Source organism: Ictidomys tridecemlineatus, chromosome 9 (assembly GCF_052094955.1).
Source record: "Ictidomys tridecemlineatus isolate mIctTri1 chromosome 9, mIctTri1.hap1, whole genome shotgun sequence".
In the NCBI taxonomy this organism is placed as follows: Eukaryota; Metazoa; Chordata; class Mammalia; order Rodentia; family Sciuridae; genus Ictidomys; species Ictidomys tridecemlineatus.
Window position 1 is genome coordinate 129177778 of NC_135485.1, and position 19912 is coordinate 129197689.

Genomic DNA, 19912 nt, shown 5'->3' on the forward strand with positions numbered 1-19912 from the left:
GACAGTCAAGAGAATCCCTCTTTCATGAATGTTCAGGGAATAAGTGAAAATATGCTTATTAAACTACCCTATTAGTTTTAGATAGCCTTAGTTCCATAAACTCATGACATAGATTACAGTTAGAATATGATGAGCAATGAATGGATTTTAAGAGTTTTATTTTTGGGATTGGCCCATCAAAAACAAATTAAGATGACAAATACTGCAGAAATAAAAATGTAGTGAAGACTTTTAATAGAGCAAAAATAGTAAAATTGCATTTTTATCCACTCCCAACAGAAAATTCTCTATAAAAAAAATACTTGTTCTATAACATTGATGTATATAATCTTTTACATACACTGTTCTCCTCAGTGATTAAATTCCAAGAGATCAGTTTTGCATAAATAGTAAAGCAATAAAAAAACTGGTCAATATCAACAATACATTTTTTAAGCATCAGAGTGGAAAGAAATACAGCATATGTGAAAATATTTTTTTCAAGTTACCTTCTCTTACACTAAAAGGCATAGTGACAACACCATAAGCACTTGGTACACCATATAAACAGCAGATGAAGTCAGAGAGATAGTCTAATACACTTAGGTCATGCTCCACCACAATGATATATCTGAAAATCAAAACAGACTTTTATTTTAAAATTTAACATAACACATAATTAGATAACTTCTATTTCTTTTTACTATAGCAGCAAATTGTAGAAAATCAGATATATTTTAAACTACTTAAATGTAAAGAATATATGAAGCAAAGCCATAAAATATTTCTTACATAGGCTATCAATGTCTATATTTAAAAATGTTTCCCTAAATTAAAAGGAAAACAACTAATATGAAAAGTTCACAGATATAATGAAATAAATATATTTTGGTAATAAGAAACACATACTAATAAACTCTACAAAGTAAAAGCAATTACAATGATACAGATGCAGTCTAAGTTATTTGAATATTATGCTATCCAATTTAAGTATTAAGCCCTATGATTAACTGTTCTGCCTCATGCTAGCTGTAGCAGAAGATAGAGAAAGATAGAACAAACCCCTTAGCCCCAAAACTTTGAATTTTTATGAAGACAAGAATGGATTAAAAAAAAATGGATATGAAACAATAACAACAATAAAAAAAGATATGCTGGACAAATAATAAATCCCAATGAAGGTCAGAAAGGAAATAGTTTCTTGTATATTAAGGGACTTTATGAATAAGATATGATATGACATGAAACTAAGATTTGACTGAGGGGATAAAAAAAATTGCTATTATGTAAAAAATAGTTTGCTTTTATGTATTCCTATTCCAAGACAATTCAAGATGTTTAAAAATGTTCTGAAGACATCTCAAATGCCAACTTAATGCATCAACCTGCAAAAAAAAATTCTCCATTTTTGTATTAACCCAACAAGTCTCAATTTTCAATTCTGCAAACATAATAAATATTCAAATATTATTTCAATGTTACCAGAAGTGATATATTTGTTGTTGAATTTAATTTTTACAGGTATTTCACCTCTTGTATAATGGGACAAAATGGGCTAATGAAATCATTATCTTCCCAACAACAGAAAAACAACTGTTTATTCCTATTAAAACAATGTATAAATTGTGAAGTTTGTGAATTCTTTTCCAAAGTGCTGTGTAATAATTTTGTTCTTTTCCTTCTCTTCTTAAATTCTAGTTTAGGCTTCCATTACATTTCTTTCGCTATTACTGTATTTTCAACAAATCTCACTTTCTTCAGATCCCCTGATGTGGCTCTCAATTCCACATGAAATGAACTTTCCTTAAACTCTTTCAAGATCCTCCAAAACTTTAGCTTTCTTTACTTCATTTATATATAGAAAAAACTTAAACGTAGTTCTTTTTTGCTGAATAATTCATTTCTTCATTTTGTGTGTCAAAAGGCTGTTTTTTTTCCTTAGTCTCCTGCCAAAATCTTCTACCTGCTGAAATTCTACTTGATCCTTTAAGTTCCATCTCAATTCCTATCCACTGTAGGGAAACTCTTCCTAATAGATGAACTGTTTTCTCCACTCCTGAGGTCCTATTATAAGTACTGAATATATATTTGTCAAACCTCCTGCCTCCCCCTCTTTCAAATGGAGCTTATGCAGACAAAAGTCAAAATATGACTTCAGTCTGCCACTGTTTTTTCTGCAACCCATCCTTTCCTTATTCCTTGCTATTTTTCGAAGGATATGATCTCCAAAATCTTTCTATAGCATTCAAGACTAAATTATGTTATGACATGCAGGAGAATTTCAGTATAAAAACACGCATCTTATGGCTCATTAACTATCACTACATATAGAATATTTTAACTCTATAAATGAGATCAGTATATTTGTGAAAATGTCTCAATCAAGTTTTTCCAATGTTAGTCTAATCTTTCTTAACATATCATTCCTATTATAATTAAAGGTTACTGCTCTGTCCCTCATTGAAAAAATATCTTACATATTATTACTTTCCTTACTAATTTTTTCCCTGAGGTCCATCCATACCTATTATTTACTTCATCTATTTTTCCTATACTGAATAGCTCTTAATCTTTTAATGTTAAATTTATTCCTTACAAATGAGTTTAATCACCTCATGTCTTACCCAGGGGCCTGTACCACTGAGGTATACCCCCAACCCTTTCTATTTTTTGATACAAGGTTGCTAAGTTGAGGTGACTGGCCTCTAACTTTTGATCCTTCTACCTCAATCTACTGAGTCTCTAGGATAACAAGCATGTGCTACTGTATCCAGCTTAAGTTATCCTTTATATAACAGTTAAGAAGTCATTTTATATCTGGCCAAGTAAGACTTTTTACTTTTTATCATGGATATTCATAATTTCACTCATGTATCTAGGTGAATTATTTATCTTCTATAGGACTTTTCTTTAAATTTAGGAACCTGAGATTTTTATTAATTCTGAAAAATTATCAGCCAGCCATGATCCCTTCATGCCTTTATCTTTCAGATTCCATTTTATTTTTATGTATTTTGTTATTTTTCAGATTCTTAAGATACAGCAATTACTTTTATTTCATTTTCCATGTTTCTAAACCTCCCTTCCATATTTCAATTTCTTTCTCTCTCTTTTAAGGTTTCTAATGCTCTTTTCTACTAGCCCTAATTTACCTGTCTAGGGTTTTTTTTTTTTTTGGTACTGGGGATTGAACCCAGGGGTGCTTAACCATCAAGCCACATCCCAAGCCTTTTTTATGTTTTGAGAGAGGGTCTCACTAAGTTGCTGAGGCTGACTTTGAACTGTGATCCTCCTGTCTCAGCCTCCCCATCTGATGGGATTACAAGGTTGTGCATCACTGTGCCTGGGTGTTTAGGGAATTTTTAATGGCACTAACTTTTAACTTCTAAATTTGCTTAGGATTTTGAACACTTATTGTTTTTTTATAGCATCATGTTCGCAGGGTTTTTGATCCTTTTAAATATTTTACATTATTTAATAATTACTTCAGCATTTCTATCATTATATTTCTAACTATATTTGTAAATAGTTTTCTCTTGTAATTTATAACCCTAGATCTGAGCTCATGCTTGATACTCTTTACATGTAAAAATGATGTGCAATCAGATTTGAGGGCATATCCCTCCAGAGCAGTTTTTTATTTACTACTACAGGTCTAAAAATCCCAAGAGCCTTTTTAAAATATTACTTTCTCTCCCTGAAGGGTTTATAGATACTACTGGTTACATACATTGAATTCCACAGCCATGTAAACCACTGGCTCATAAACAGAGATTTCAATGGGAGCTGTCCCTAAATTTTCAATGTGTTTACTTGACATTTCCATGTGCTTATAATTTGTTTCCAGATTGCCTGTTTGCTAAGGGGTTCTTTCACAGTCCTAACATATTATGTGTAATGATCCAATGCAAGGTGTTGCTTCTTTCCCACAGTGGATGTTAAAACCTAAGGCCTATTAGGGATGTCAGCAACATCTGGAAAGCCATCCCCTCATCTCTCCACTTTGTAATTCTCAAAATTCGTTTTAGTTTTCCTTGTAAGATAAACCATGTATTTCAAAGGACATTTATTAAAAGTTATTAAGGAGAGAAGTATCATGGTATAAAAAAATGCTATACAGAAAACAAACACTCCCCCTACCCTGTGTTTTGATTACAGCTTTCTCACACACTAAATCAGTAATCTAGGACACATAACTAGCTTTTCTGATCTTAAACTCCTTCAACTGAAAAATGAGAAGTACCTAAATAATCTTAGCAAGAATACCATAAGCAAATGAAATAATGGCTTTAAAAACTTTGAAAACTAACAAAGCACCTTATAAATACATGGGGGTATGATTACTTAACAAGTCATTAAGAACTCTTTTTTGCTCAGCAAGATTTTAAACACTGATATTCAGAATTACTCTAGTGATTCTTATGTCTTATATTAGTGTATGAGAGACTTTTATTTGAGAATCTAGCAAAAGCTAAAGATCTACTTCCTAAAATGGAATATATTTATGTGAAAAATTGCATTTAATTTCAGAGAATTCATAGGTTTCCTAGAAACAGAGATACATGAATTTATGAATCTTGCTCTAAGAACTTTTGTTCTAGATAGAGAAAAGTAAATTTTAGTGGTAGCTCTAAATAACCAAGATTAAGAATCTATACATGTAGATGGATAATGCAGTTAATTTTTAGAAATCTTGTTACCAAATAAAACAACAGAGGAATATTCCAGATCTATACTTACCTATCTGGATTTATTAAAGATCGGATAGTAATAGCAGCCTTTAAACGCTGCTTGACATCTAGGTAACTAGAAGGCTCATCAAACATGAAACTATAGGGGGGAAAAAAGGAAATAATTTCAAAAGACAAACATGACATCAATCCACCTTGCATGTTATTTTAAAGCTTGCATGTTATTTTAATGGCTTCTAATGTAGCTACAAGCAAAATCTCATTCATACCAATAAAGAGCATGTACCCATAACAGTAAAAATTTCTGTATTCTTATCAGAAACAGAAGAAAAAAATCGATTATGAAAAGCAGGACTGTATACCACATTTGGGGAAAGCCTCCTAGATTAGACCAACTTATAAACTGGTTCTACCCTCAAGAAAAAAATATCCCGCTATATGGCCTGTAATAGTTTGGAGAGCTTTTCTCTTACTTAGCTGAAGTATAAATGCATTAAAGCCAATAGTTTTTTGGAGGACACTGCACAGAATTCACAGAATACTTTGTGGAAAAGAGCCAGCCTGTATTAGATACCAGAGTGCAAACATGAAAAAGATGGGATCAGTAAACAGCTGGGAGAAGAGCGGCACTAGAAGCTAAGAAGGAAATTTGCCTTTTTCACTCTCTTTTTCTCCCTCATTTAGCATGTCATCCTGACATATTACAGTGGTCTAAAAAGACCTTTTTTTTAACTTTAGGTATTTAAAAAAGCTTGTTGGGCTGGTTGGATAACTTAAGTCTTAAAACTTGGAATGTATAAATCATAAACTACTTATCAGAGAATAACAGGGAAAATTGATAGTGGATGCGTAACTACTTCAACATCTTACTTGAGAAGTATAGCTTTAGATGCCATTAATTCCTCTCAAAACTACTGCTGTATTAGCAGTATTACAAATTAGAGCAAAAATAAGAATTAAGATATTTATAAAAATTATAAAGAAACCTACATATCAGCTTTCTGTATGCAAACGACAGCACAAGCAAATCTCTGCAACTCTCCTCCTGAAAGATCTTCAACATTTCGTTCTTTTAGGTGGGTTAAATCTACAAAGAACATGGAGGCATTGTGTTCAATTTATCAATTTCATTTTACCTCTCTGGACAAAATGTATATTGCATGTTATGACTCTTGAATTTGTATGACATTTCAGTTGAAAATTATAAACCATTAATATGTATGACAATTACTAAAGATTTCCCATTTATTCCAATAATCAATATAAAGATGTACACCTTTATGAATTTAATTTCAGGGTCTTTAAAAACACATTAACAAAGTAAACTCTTACCGAGTTGTTGACATACAATTGCCTGTGTCTTTGTTTCATCCTTTCGGTCCAAAATAGACCCGACTGTCCCCTGTCATAAGATACCAGAAATAGTTACCATTATTTTCCTTCAATATTAAAATGAGTTACAAAATAAAATGAGTTTACTTTGATGTAGCTTTTGTATCTCCTTAATAACTATAATATATAAATTCTTCCTGAAAAGCAACTGACCTTTGCAGCCTTGGGAATCTGGTCTACATACTGAGGTTTGATAATGGCCTTTAGGTCATCTTCTAGAATTTTGGTAAAGTAATTTTGTAATTCAGATCCCCGGAAATATGTCAGTATCTCCTGCCAGTCAGGAGGATCCTAGAAATATACATATCAAATTTAACTTAACAATGCAATTTCAAAGAAGATGAATGTTATACAAAATTGAACATATACTGAAATTGAATACTTCAGGACTCTAACTTTAAATTTGGAGGTAGATTTAATTTTAAATCAAGGCATACCAACTCACAACATTTTAGGAACTCTCAGTTGAGGAAACTGAAAACTCTCAGTTAAGTAGAACTATCAGGTTTTAATTCAAAAGGAATGAAAAAACTTCATCCACACAGTTTCTCAGCATTAAATCTACAAAAAAAATCTTAAAAACATGGAAAAAAAAATCACACATAAATTTCTCCCTTCAAAATCTTAAAAGACATCCAAAGATAGTAATTTTTATAAAATACCTACATCATACTTTCCAAGGTTTGGCTTTTGCTTTCCTGCTAAAATTTTTAAAGCAGTCGACTTTCCAATACCATTAGTTCCAACTAATCCCAAAACTTCACCTGGGCGAGGAATAGGCAACCTGATGTAATATACCAAAAAAAAAAAAAAAAAAAAAAAAAAAAAAAAAAAAAGCCACAGAATAACCTTCAGACTTAGGTAGCAACAGCTATATAACATCACAACAATGTATTTTAATGCACTTGCACTCCACACACATCCATTAGTAAGCTAAGAAATATATATCTATGCAGATATTATTGGCTATTAGGAACAAAACAGCAAAGATTAATTTAAACTGTTAATTGTTAGAAATGCATCTGTGACCAATATTACTCTGTATTTTTCTTATTCAATGTCCATTCTAAAGTAAATTTCTTCTTTACATATAAGGCTCAGTTTTAATTATAGCAAAATGCTTCAGTACAAAATTACATAGCAGGTGCAACCTCACACTATCATTTTTACTTTCTTCTGGCCTGCCAATTACTTACAAGGAGAGAAGTGCCACATCAACCAGAAAAATTCCACTTCATTCTCCCTGCTGCAGTTGGCCCCTTAAAGCTGGCAGGTTGAGAAATATCTTTTTATTAATAAAGCCTAGATTTCTAGATTCAAAATATTAATGTTCAGCAGACAGAAATCTCAAAGAACTATAGACCTTATAATTTAATATGTCTAAGTTCAGAGTGATTTCCTCTGTAGATAGATTAATAGATTAAAAATAAAACTAAGGGCAAGTTCCCTTAGAAGTTATTTTGGGGATAAAGTTAAAATAAACAACAGTCATTCTCAACCTGGTTGTATATCAGAATTACCTAGGACTTCGTCAGTCCCTACATCAATAGATAATAATGTAGTTTGACTAGGTGGAAACCTGGGCATTAGCAGTTGTTTCAAAGTCCCAGGATTTAATTCTAATATTAACCAGAATGAACCGTTGACATACATATACACACATGTATCTACATATATACAAAATACAATTTTGTACAATGCTATAATATTTCTTCCCCTTTGATGGATAGTCAATATCAGTTTTCCCCCTAATTTTGTTATTTCTCTAAAAATTCTAAATGTTATTTTATTCTTAAATTGACTGAGTTAAAGAAGAATGCTAACATGAAATATACCTGTGAAGTTTGAAAGCATTGGCACAATATCGATGTGTTGTTTCTTTTTCCAAGTTGCTTGGTAAGTTGACAATTGATAAGGCGCCAAAGGGGCATTTCTGGTTAAAAAAAAAAAAATTAATTTTATATTAATTTGTAGAAAAATACATGACTAAATGGATTATTTTTATAAGCAGTCTTCCAAAGATGGGAATTTTACAAGAATGTGAATTTATTTTTTCATTTCCTTTTCTTATTTGCTTAAAAATTAAGTTGTGCTTGGCTCAGTGGTGCATGCCTGGAATCCCAGCTACTCAGGAGGCTGAGGCAAGAGGATGTCAAATTCAAAGCCTGCCTCAGCAACTCAGTAAGGTCCTAAGCAACTTAGTAAGAGCTTGTTTCAAAATAAAAAATAAAAAAGGCTGGGGGTGTTCAGGGTTAAGCAACCCTAGGTTCAATCCTTAGTGCATGTGTGCATACACACATACACAAAGTGGTAAGGTGCCCAGAAAAATTTCACAGAATAGAGGCACATACCCCCCCGCAAAAGCATTTGTTTTCTAATAAAGTAACCACCATCTCTAGATAAAACTTTTAATTCTTTTTAAGTTATATTTTTCTACCAGTGGAGTAACTTTTATTTATAAAATGTCTAAATGCATATAAAATGCTTAAAGGTTGCAAATGATTTAAACTTCTCTAATGTTACAAGGAAAGATACCACCATTGTTTATAAGGTGAATTATTAGTATCTTATTGTTCAGAAGTATATTATCTTTCTACCCCCAGACAGATTCATTTCATTAGTATGTTTTTAGCCACTCAAATGCCATTTCCAAAATTTTGAAATCTCATTTTCTTAAAGCAGAAAATGAAACAAAACAAAAAACAATAGAACAGATGATATATATTGTTCAAAATAGACTCCCAGCACCTTGGGCACAGGCACATATCTTTAATAAAAAGACTAGTAAATATATGCTAAGGGGAATGTTTCCTGCAAAACAAGAGAAAATGTTTACAGGTATCTAGGAAAGTTTTCTGGATACTTAACTGAGGCTTCAGAAACCAAAGTAAAATATACCTATGATTTTTTTGAACAATTTATAGGGTGGTATCCACACTCTGGTGAAGTTTCTTTTTGTATTACCTATAAATAAAAATATCTAAATTAAGACTTTATACACTGACTCCTACCTTCCTTTTATGAACTAAATATGGAAATTCACTATTCAGAATCAAAAGTTTAATTAAATTATTCAATGCAACAAACACTAGTTGAGCTTTTAAAAAATTACACAACTGGGTAAACCCCACAGAAGTGTGTGTCAAATACAGTAGAAGCAGCACTTAAGAATTAAATTTAAAAATTTTGGATGTGTGTATTTCTACTTAAAAGGGTGAATTTAACATTAATACAGACTTTTTATATTTTCAAAAGATTCTAGCAAAGACACGCTGGATAAAGTACATTTCATAAAAAGGCAAATAAAGAGACACAAACTTGGGTTGGAAATGGCTTTACAAAGTTATGTGGGGCAAGGAGAATCTTTCAAAACAGTAGTTTAAAACATCAATTTTAAAAAGCGACGTCCTCAGTGATAAGAATACTACATTCCTAAATTGATATTTTTTATTCTTTTGGCTCTTTAGAAGTAGTTATAAAGTAGTCAGAATTTTCATAGTTCACTTTAGGGCTAAAGATGCGATACACTAAATAAAATACTATCACTTACCTTAATACAAATACCACAACCAATACAAAGAGTTTCAGAAATCCATGCTATTTTGCTCTGGGGAGTAACCTCTATGCATAATTTTCCTGGTAAAGAAAAAAAGTAGGTCATTTTGCCTTATGTGCTATGATTTTCTGATCATCTTTACTTAGGCAATTTTGGTTCCAAATTTCCATAGAGAAGCAAATTTCAAAAACAAAGACTACACAAAGAAATATATTTGAAATACTGTCTTACATAAGTGTTCTGTGGGGGTAAATTTCTAAATTCAATTTCTAAGTTTATTAATTACACAAATATTCCTGTCAGATATTAGGGAGATGACTCTAATATATTTTGTTTTATTTACTACTGGAGAAGAAAATATGCTACCGAAAGTACAACAAACCCTGAACCTTTTTAAGCTAACTGACCTGAATCTTTTCTTTTTTTAAAAAATATTTTTTTAGTTGTAGATGAACACAATACATTTATTTCCTTTGTTTTTATTTTTATGTGGTGCTGGGGATTGAACTCAGTGCCTCATGTATACTATGCAAGCGCTTTACCACTGACCCAGCCCCCTGACCTGAATCTTTTATGTACTATAGGTAGGGATGAAATGTAAACTAGATCAGTTAAAAGCAAAAAAGTTATGCACAGGTAAATATATACATAATACATAGGTGAAATTAAACACTATATTAGGGATATTAACAATGAAATTTTTGTATGCATGGAACATCGTAATAGATGACATCTAAATTTTCTCTCTATTTTGTTATTGGGGACTGAACACAGGCTCCACCACTGAGATGTTTGACATTCCTTTTTATTCTTTTTATTTTGAGATAGGGTCTCACTAAGTTGCTCAGGCTGGCTTTGAACTTGTGATCCTTCTGACTCCACCTCTAGAAGAGGTGGGTTTATAAGTGTGTGCCACTGAATGCAGCTTAAATTTTCTTTTTAAGATTCAGTAAGTCTTGACTTCACTAGTACAAAGTAGCGGTCACACAATATATCCTTTCTAAAGACTACCAACAATTTGTGAGCTTTGAATTGTTAAATTTATTTAATCTTGATATACAGCAAAACTTTTATAAATAGTCATTGCTATTATTTTTGTTTGTTTTTTAAAGATGAGAATACAGTAAAATAGAAAGAAAGTTTTTGGTAATCCTCACGACTTAAAAGTAATTACAGAATTTTGTAGAAGAGTAAAAATTGCAGTAATCTGGTTTTACTTCACATTTAGTAAACAAACGGCTATTTTTTTTAAACAGGGTCATTTATTCATAAGCAATAAAAGACATTTAGAACAAATTATGAATCTCATCTTTATAGTTTAAAGAAACTAGTGGGGGTAACAAAGGATATGCTAAAGCCCATTAAAAAAAACATCAAACCAGTTTATTTTCTTTCAGGACCTTTTTTTAATCCATAAGTGATCCACCCGACTTACCCATTCGAACCACAGGACAACTTTTTTTGCACTCCTGTCGACATTTCTTAGGTTTACACTTGTCATGGTTAACAATAGCAATTCTTGTTAATTTGTCTGCCATAATTGTAACAAAGTAAGAATATCCAGCTCTTCTGTTAAAAAAAATTAACAAAATTATGGCAAATTCAACACATTTAGGTAAGAATATTCAAGGGCAAAAAAAGTAGACAGGAGGACACAAAAAAATCATTATATGATTAACTGGAAAACACAAGAGAATTTTTTAAAATAGTAAAAAGTATCTAGTAAAGTTGTGAAAACCAATTTTATATACATACCTTAATCAAAAGATTTATATAAGGAAAACCACAAAGCACTTAAAATAGCAATAAAAAAGAAAACACCTAGAACAATATATGAGAACTTTCAAAATCACTAAGTGACAAGATCTAACCAAGTAAAATAAACTGCTATCTCAGTTTTTACAATACAGAACAGCCAATACTAGCTATGTGAATTCTCCCTATACTTAAACTTTTCAACCAATCTCATGAAACAAACAAATATCCCAAAACCAACCAGACAAACAAATCTAAACTTCTTATGGAAAAAAACAAAGAAGTGATAACAGTCTTGAAAGCTGAAGAAGAGAAAGAATGGGGAAACTTCCATTTCAAAAATAATTATAAGGTCTCAGTAATTAATACTGATACCAGTGTGAATAGAGACCAATCAAATGGGAAGACCAGATATGAGAACTAATATACATGATAAAAATGCCTGCTCTTCCCTATCCCAAACCAATCATGAATATTTCATGTCTTAACCAACTGACTATAATAGATATTATTGATGAAAATGGAATATAGTTATTAAGGCCATGATCATCATGCTGGTCAACTGGGAACTTGCAACATGGCTAATATTGGACTTTATGCTAATAGCAATGAAATCAACTATATGTATATGCTGTGCTTATTTTAAGGCTTTTATAAGTCTTCATGTGTAATAGCTATAGAGCATTAAGATCAAAGTGAACTGAAAATTCTTTTATATAATACTGGAATGAATCCCATAACATCAATTTCAAACCTCATTAGTTATACATAATAACTACAATGCACTAATAAAAAATTTTTATGGTACTGGGCTTAGTGCACAGACATAATTTTCTCAGAATGGTGATGAAGATAGATTATTCCAAAAAGTACCTTCATACTCCAGTTTATTCCAATATGTAATGAAGAAACCTGAAGCAAAAAAGACTATCCATTAAAGATATTGTGTTGGCTTTTTCTGTGATCCTCTAACCTGATTTTTTTTCATAGACTACTTCCCTTTTGCACACTTTTCAAATCTTTCTCACACCCACCAATATGATTAGGTTTGGAGAGGAACAAGAGATCTTGTTCTTCAATGTTCCCAGACTATGGTCTCTTTTTTCCTAAAAACAGTAAGTTTGATCTCTCAAATCATCCAAGTGCTTTTTTTTTAGTCATTAATGACAATCAGACCTTCAAATTCTTTTCATTTTTTGAAGACTTTAGCCCTTGGCTAACTTTCATTCTTTTACAACTCCTGACACAGTTTTTTATTTTCACTTGCTCATAGATGACATTCTATTAATTGCATATCATCTCAGTTGTTAACTCCTCTCTTCCAATAATGTCTTCTACCTTACCACAGCCACTCATTATTCCCTGGACCTCATCATTACAAGTAACTACAATCCATCCACAACTTCAATTTCAAACACCTCATTCTCCAACCACCACTCCTATAGTTCACCCATCTAATACATAACAACCCAACAACTCTTTGATTCCTCTCTCCTCCAAGCATACTATCTCTTGATCTGCCACATTCCCACCACACCACAGTTATCTTTATTTCCCTTCAAACTTAGCTAAAATTACACTGTCAATCATTTATACCCTCAACCACAATCTTGGTTAAATCCATTTCTTCATCTGCATGGAGCCAGAAATGGGGAGGGGGAAAATAAAAAAGTCTGCTGACTGGCTTCCCTTTAAATTCATCATCTCAAATGGACCCTCATGTCATTAATCACACTATACTGGTCCCTCATTATCCATGGAGGACTGCTTTCAGGTTCTCCTTGCCCCAGTGTACAGCAAAACCAGATAAAGTGCAAGTCCTTATATAAAGGCGTGTACTATTTGTATATAACCTGTGTACATCCTCTTGTATATTACAAATCATCTCTGGATGACTTAAAATACCTAATACAATGTAAATGCAATGTAAATTGTTGTTATACTTTTTTCTGTTTAGGGAACAATGACAAGAAAAAAGACTGCACATATCCAGTATAAATGTAATTAAAAATTTTTTCAAATATTTTTGGTTGAATACAGAACCTGCAGACACAGAACCCCCAGACATGGAGGACCAATTGTATGTTATTTCCCTAGCTAAGTCTATTTGTACACAGAATACAGTCCCCCAAAAGAATGTTCATTAAATTCTCCCTCCTGTCTTTCACATCAGTTATTTTCTTTACTGGCTGATGCTCATCAACACCGCAGCATTCTGTTATCTTGTTACCATCATCTCCCATTATTTTACCTCTCCTTCTTTAAGGTTACCTAAAAGAACTGCCTATACTCAATGTCTTAAACTTCTCTTCATGTGTTCTTCTCTGGAATCCACTCCAGGCTTTAGAGCCCACTGCTTCATTAAGCAACTTATCATGCCATCTTTGTTCACATGGCTAAATCAAATGGTTAATTATCAAACCTTAACTGATCTGACCAAAATATTTCATCTGACATAAATTATGACTTTTTCTTACTAGACTGAACACTTCTTGATGTGGTTGTAAAATACAATACTAATCTGGGTCTATTATTTTCCTGGTAACCCCCTTCCTATTCCTTAAGGTCTCTAAATGTTGAGAGTGTTCTAAGACTCATTTCTATCTATATTCATTCCCCAAGATGTTCTATTCTTGTCTCATGTTTTAAAATCCCACTTTTATCCTAAATTTCTATTTCTAGTCAGGATATCTTCCCCAAACCCAAAACTTGAATGTCTACCTGATTACAAGACCTCCTCCTCAGTTGGGAGATCCAGCAGCATCTCCCCAACTGAGCTACTGTAATCCTCACTAAAATCCTCTTTTTTAGCAACCTTACTATTCTGATAAATGGTAACTTATATCCCATTTACTCAGGTCAAAATCCCGTGTCATCTTTGTTTTCTATGCAACAAAAACTAACCCTACTGAATTTACCTTTAAAATATATCCAGATCTGGCCACTTCTCACAATTTTTATAAGCCATCAACACCATCTCTTACCTGCATTACTCAAATAGCTTCTGACCAGACCTCCTTCCTTTCACCTTTTCCTCCTACTCTAACCCTCAACAGTTCATTCTCAGTTCAGGAACCAGAGTAATCCTTTCAAAGAGTAAGTCAAATTGTATTACTCCTCTACTTAAAAATGGTTCAGTGGCTTCCCTTCTCAGCCTGAATAAAAGTGAAGTCCTTAAAATAATCATCAAGATGCTTATCAGCTTCTGTGAACTTTCTGATCTTCAACTGTTCTAGCTCTTGTTCAATGGGTTCCAGCCATATTGGCTCCTTATTGTCCCTAGTACACACCAGACATGTTCTTGCTTTAGGGTCTTGGCACTTTGTTCCTTCTGCCTGTAAAGCTCTTATCCCTAGAGAGCTACATAGCTCAGTTCTCAAGTCTTTACTGTTTCTTAGGACCTCTCCAAAAAATATACCCAGCTGCCTTCTGGTATTTTTTTGGGTACTGGGTATTGAACAAAGAAGCACTTAACCACTGAGCCACATCCCCAGCCCTTTTTAAATTTTGAGACAGAATCTCACTAGTTAATTAGGGCCTCACTAAGTTCCTAGGCTGGCTTTGAACTTGTGATCCTCTTGCCTCAGCTTCCAGAGCTGCTAGGATTACAGGCATGCATCACTACTCCAGGCCACCTAGCTGCCTTTTTAACCCTCTTTTTGTTTTATTTTTTTTTCTCCTTAGCTCTATTATATGACATGCTATCTTAGCTAGTGTATATGTATTGTATAAATGCACATGTGGTTCTCTCTATATTCTCCCCCTCTCTCCACATGCATTTTTCTCCTCTCCAAATAGAATGTACTTCATCATCAAGAGGAAAGGGATTTTTGTTTGTCCCAGTGATTGGACCAGTGCCTTCATAAAATAGAAATTCAAACATTTCTGTTGAATGAATGAGAAAATTAATTTAAAAACAGTGATTTTCTTCTAGATTATAACAACTTCCAAAATCCTGCATGCTACCAATATTTTATGGTGACAGTTGTTCACTAAACTATATACTGAGAAAAAAAGAACCTCCCCCCACAAAACTAAGTAGGCATATAATAAACACAGCTATGATAGCCAACCAGTTCACTAGTCTAAAAACCCACCCAGGCCCTGAAAGGTTAGAAGAAATTAAATGACTAATTCTATGATAGAATCGGTAGTAATTCAACTACAAAAAACCCATTATTCGGAAAAATGACAAATTCTTAAGAACTAAAGATTTTTTAGTAAGCTATTAAAATAAAACTGGACATCATGCGTTCCAATTTAAATACTGAATGCCTTTCTACAAATTAGCTGGTGAATAAATTCACCCCCAGGGGATAAATCTTTTATCATAATATTGCTCCAATTTTATTTTTATTACGGTATTAAAATGTTTCATTAAATTTTTCAAACTATTTTTGAAAACCAAAAGACATGCTTATAGAAGAATATAAACATGTCAGAGGTAGGGAATAGATGGACTTGTATAAAAATAGAGATAAGTTATAATGCACTTAAGAAAAACATTTTCACAATTGTTAATCAACTATGTGAACACTATTAGGTCAATTTTTCTGTTACTTTCAAGACTTAGGGAAAAGGAATTCCCTATGTTCTTTTTCAGTAGGAAAGATCTGGCAGAGTAAAGTTTGGTGGGGAAGATTATAGTATATAACTGAGGAGAATAAAAAGGAATTTTAAAATATATTTCAAATCTGAATGAAGACAGACTGTTCAAAATAGGTGCTCAAAAAGGTGACCTTGCTGTCATTCTTCCAATAAGGAGGAAAAAAAAGAGTGAGGCATTTGCAGTCTAAAATCAAAATCATTATAATGCTGTTTGAAAGTATTTAAAAGATTGTTGTTAACTTATGATGGTTGAGTTCATGTGCAATATTCTAACCGATGCTTACTGTAGACTATTAGTCATATAAAATACTTATAAGAATTCTTTTTGAAGTATGAGAGAACCAAGTTTTTAATTAAAAAATGACCCACAAAAACCTTTTGGTTCAACTACAGATAAAAACCTTTTATTATACCGAAAGCATTGTCAGGTATTTGGTACTGAATGAATATTCTCAGCACACAGGACAAATGATTGCAAGGTACATGCCACTACCATAACTGTCTATTTAGCAGTCCCTTGGAAGACAGGGTAAAAGCAACAAAAAGTTGTTTTGACAGTTATTCCTTTGTCATCGATTTTGCCACTTAGAAAAAGGAAAAAAAAATAATTATGTAGTTCATGGGCTGTGGGAATTTGGCCACCATTCATTCCAGCAAATAGGTACTGAGTACCATCCTTGAACTCAAGGAATTTAAGATATGAAAATAAGTGAAAAACGGATAAGCCACCAAGGGGGAAAGTACCTCCCCCACCCCCCAAACTATAGGCCTTCAGCTGGGAAATTACATGAGATAACCCCAATCATAGCCTAGTATACGTCGCTCTATGATAAAAGCCGAGCGACGTTAGTCCATAATTTCTGGGAAGCTGGGAGTGGACCTAGTATTCGACTTCATGGCGGCAAGATGCCATGACTCATTCCACAATCATCAAACGGCAGAAAGAAAGCCACAGCTCCCCACAGCCAAATGTCATATGTGATGATACAGCCGTTTTACTGTGAGGGGATACTGCAAGTTCTGAAGGTGCCTTCCTCTCCAGAAGGGTCAGCTGCAGGGGTAGGAGCAGGGAAAAGAGCGAGCGGAGGCGGCGGAGGTTGGATCTCCGAGGCGACGTCATGAAGGACCACTCTCCAAGCCGCTGGCTGGGATGGACCAGAGCAACAGAGAGCCAGGACTGCTGGAGCGGAAGTGCTCCGCGCCCCCGGCTACCGGCGCCACCCGCGCTCAGGCGGTTCCAGCTGTCCCGCGGACGCCACGCGCTGCTGCTGTCCCCAGCCGTCACCCAAGGCCTAAACACAGGCTCTCGGAACGTCGCGGCTTTCCTAAGAGGCAGAAGTCAGGTAAAGGCCAAATCCCTCCCACCTACTCACGTACCTGGAGAAAGCGATCCCCTTGTGGTGGGGAGTGCACAGGCCAAGACAGCTTTTGCCTTCACGTCTCAGCCAGACAGCGTGTTCCTGCGGCCATCGGCCAAAATGGCGGTGCCTAGTCGCCGCCTCGCGTAAGCCATAAGGACGTAGTACGCGTGCGCGACAGAGCGCGGGGCGGAGCCCTGGAGGTGGGTTAGGAGAGATGACGGTATGTGATGTCATAGGGCTGCGACCCCCTTCCTAAGTCGTCGTTGGGGAAGCCAGGCTGTCTGTAGAAGTGGAGTGGGAGTGGCGTGGGTCTCTTGCCGGCCCTGAGAGCCTCAGTTGTGGCAAACCAAGTCTGGAAGCTGTAAGTGCGTGGGCTTTTCCCCAGCGTAGAGAACGGTCCTGGCGTTAGCAGATGCGTCCTCAATCTCAATGTTGAATTCGCGGTCTCCTCTTTAGGCTGGTGGGCCAGGTGTGCAGGAGCCCTCGTCATTCTGTCATTCTGGTACGCCAGAAGTGTCAAGCAGGTCCTTTAGGCTAGTCCCCACGGCGCTCGCGAAGGTGTTCTTGTCTTGGCTCCAGCTTCCTCTGAATTGTGTGCTAGGTTCTTCCAGGGCAGAGACCTAGTCTTCTCCGAGCTCTGTGTTTTAGCCACTTGGTGGCGTCCATCCAACTCAGTTCTGTCCCAATGTACAAATGGGCTTTTAATTTTTTTTCTTTTTTCCTTTTCTTTCTTTTCTTATTTTTCCCTTCTTTCTCTTTTATTAAGATGGTGGCCATTCAGCTTGTAGTGATGGCTACAGGTTTAGCTTATGAATGAACTTATTCAACCATTTATTCGTTCAATGCATTACTCATTGAGTTTTTAAGTCTCAGGCCTTAGTTTACAGTCCTTTGTCTCTGCCGCCTACCGCCTCCACTGTCATCATTATTATTTTGCGGTGTTGGGTACTGAATCCAGAGCATTGTGCATGCTAGGCAAGTACTGTACCCCTGCCGCCATCGGCCTCTTGCCATGATTTAATGAGTAATTATTAATGTGTGGCTGTATTGGAACAACTTAAGATCTAAAGGGAGATGGTAAAGATTTTTTGGACTTGTTTAGCGTTCGTAATAATGTTCAGTAGCAGTAACTGCACAGCCAGAGCAGTTTTATGTACTCTTCAATGTCCAAGAAGTATTTTTTCACATTTGTATAGATTTGCTAAGATTAACAAAAGATTTGAAAGATGAAGGAGTATTTGAGTGATTCATTTTGCTATTAAATTTTAATTTTTACCTTTTTCAGAAAGATGCTCAGGTCCTGGAATAATGTGTGTATTCTTTGTTTTTACATAGAATATTTAAAACAATGACCACACCAAACAAAACACCTCCTGGTGCAGATCCTAAGCAGCTGGAAAGGACTGGAACAGTAAGGGAAATTGGGTCACAAGCTGTTTGGTCACTCTCATCTTGCAAACCAGGTAAAATAAAACCAAAAAGCTGTTGACAATAGTTACCTTACAATAATATCATTGTACACTGGATTAAGTTGAGTATTCTTTTTGTTTAGATGCTTTTTTTTAATTCTAATGATTGAGTTTTATTACATATTTTTGTTCAACTGCTTTTAGTCCTATGTACTTAAATATGTATTTAACTAGAGGTCATAAGGTCTCTTCTTTATTCTCTACATCTCTGCTATGATTTCATTGTTATTTACTTAACATTTTTTGTTTGCAGTTCTCCTAGATAGATAGATGCAGTTCTCCTAGATAGGATACATGAGTGACACAATTTTGGAGTGATTACATACCTTAAAGAATTTCTTTTAGCCTGGGTTTGGTTGGACGTCTTGGGTAGCAGTTCTTTTCTCTTAATGTGTTAATGCTATTTTCTTATCCTCTTTTGCCATATTGCAGGTAATAAGACTTATAACTGTCTCCTGTTTTCTAAGTAACTTTGTTTTTTCTGGAAGCATCTAAGATTTTTCTCTTTATTCTTGTAATTCAACACTTGCCAGAATGTGGCAGGGCAGGCTATGTATTTATCTTCCCTCATCTATCTAACCAACAATTGGATAGGTATTTTCAATCTGCAGATTCAAGATAAGAGAAATTTCTTTAAGTTGAGGAACTTAAATTATAATTTTTTAAACAAGATATACTGATACATACCTATAATCCCATCTACCTGGGAGGCTGAGACAGGAGGATCACAAGTTCAGGACCAGCCTTGACAATTTAGTGAGACTGTGTCTCAAAAAATAAAAAGTGGTTTAGTTGTCAAGTTCCCCTGGATTAATCCCTAGTACCCCTCTCCACACTCAAAATATCTGTATACATGAACACACGTATGTGCGTGTGTGCACACACACACACACACACACACACACACACATACATACACAATCTATTAGTTTGGTAGCTATTCTTCTTTCAGAAATTTTTATTACTTACACACTAATAAGACTTCTGTATCCATCCTCTCTTGCAAGTGTCTCTGCCTTTGAGGTTCTCTTCTCTTTTTATGAGTAGTTTATTGAGGTATAATTTACATAAAGTAAAATTCACCCCTTTTAGGTGTACACG

The 19912-nt window shown here is 34.4% G+C and overlaps 2 protein-coding genes across 4 annotated transcripts in view; one reads left to right on the forward strand and one right to left on the reverse strand.

The window, feature by feature from the left end:
• Abce1 (ATP binding cassette subfamily E member 1) overlaps positions 1 to 17513 on the reverse strand; it is a 29016-nt gene extending 11503 nt beyond the window's left edge. The window contains exons 1-10 of the mRNA XM_005327553.5: positions 17359 to 17513; positions 11054 to 11187; positions 9613 to 9698; positions 7898 to 7995; positions 6729 to 6846; positions 6216 to 6353; positions 6003 to 6072; positions 5661 to 5757; positions 4720 to 4809; positions 489 to 610 (exon numbers count right to left, since the gene is read on the reverse strand). Coding sequence (XP_005327610.2) covers positions 489 to 610; positions 4720 to 4809; positions 5661 to 5757; positions 6003 to 6072; positions 6216 to 6353; positions 6729 to 6846; positions 7898 to 7995; positions 9613 to 9698; positions 11054 to 11156 — 922 coding nt within the window. The 5' untranslated portion in view covers positions 11157 to 11187; positions 17359 to 17513. The remainder of the gene's footprint in view (positions 1 to 488; positions 611 to 4719; positions 4810 to 5660; positions 5758 to 6002; positions 6073 to 6215; positions 6354 to 6728; positions 6847 to 7897; positions 7996 to 9612; positions 9699 to 11053; positions 11188 to 17358) is intronic.
• Anapc10 (anaphase promoting complex subunit 10) overlaps positions 17167 to 19912 on the forward strand; it is a 76444-nt gene continuing 73698 nt past the window's right edge. For 2 of the 3 annotated variants that reach the window (XR_013426143.1, XM_013359677.4), the window contains exons 1-2: positions 17546 to 17703; positions 18678 to 18805. Coding sequence is in view for 2 of the 3 variants with exons in the window: in XM_013359677.4 (XP_013215131.2) it covers positions 18691 to 18805 (115 nt within the window). In the remaining variant the exon portion in view is untranslated. Of the gene's footprint in view, positions 17325 to 17545; positions 17704 to 18677; positions 18806 to 19912 lie in introns of those variants that run through there. The other variant, XM_040293256.2, reaches the window with a different exon arrangement.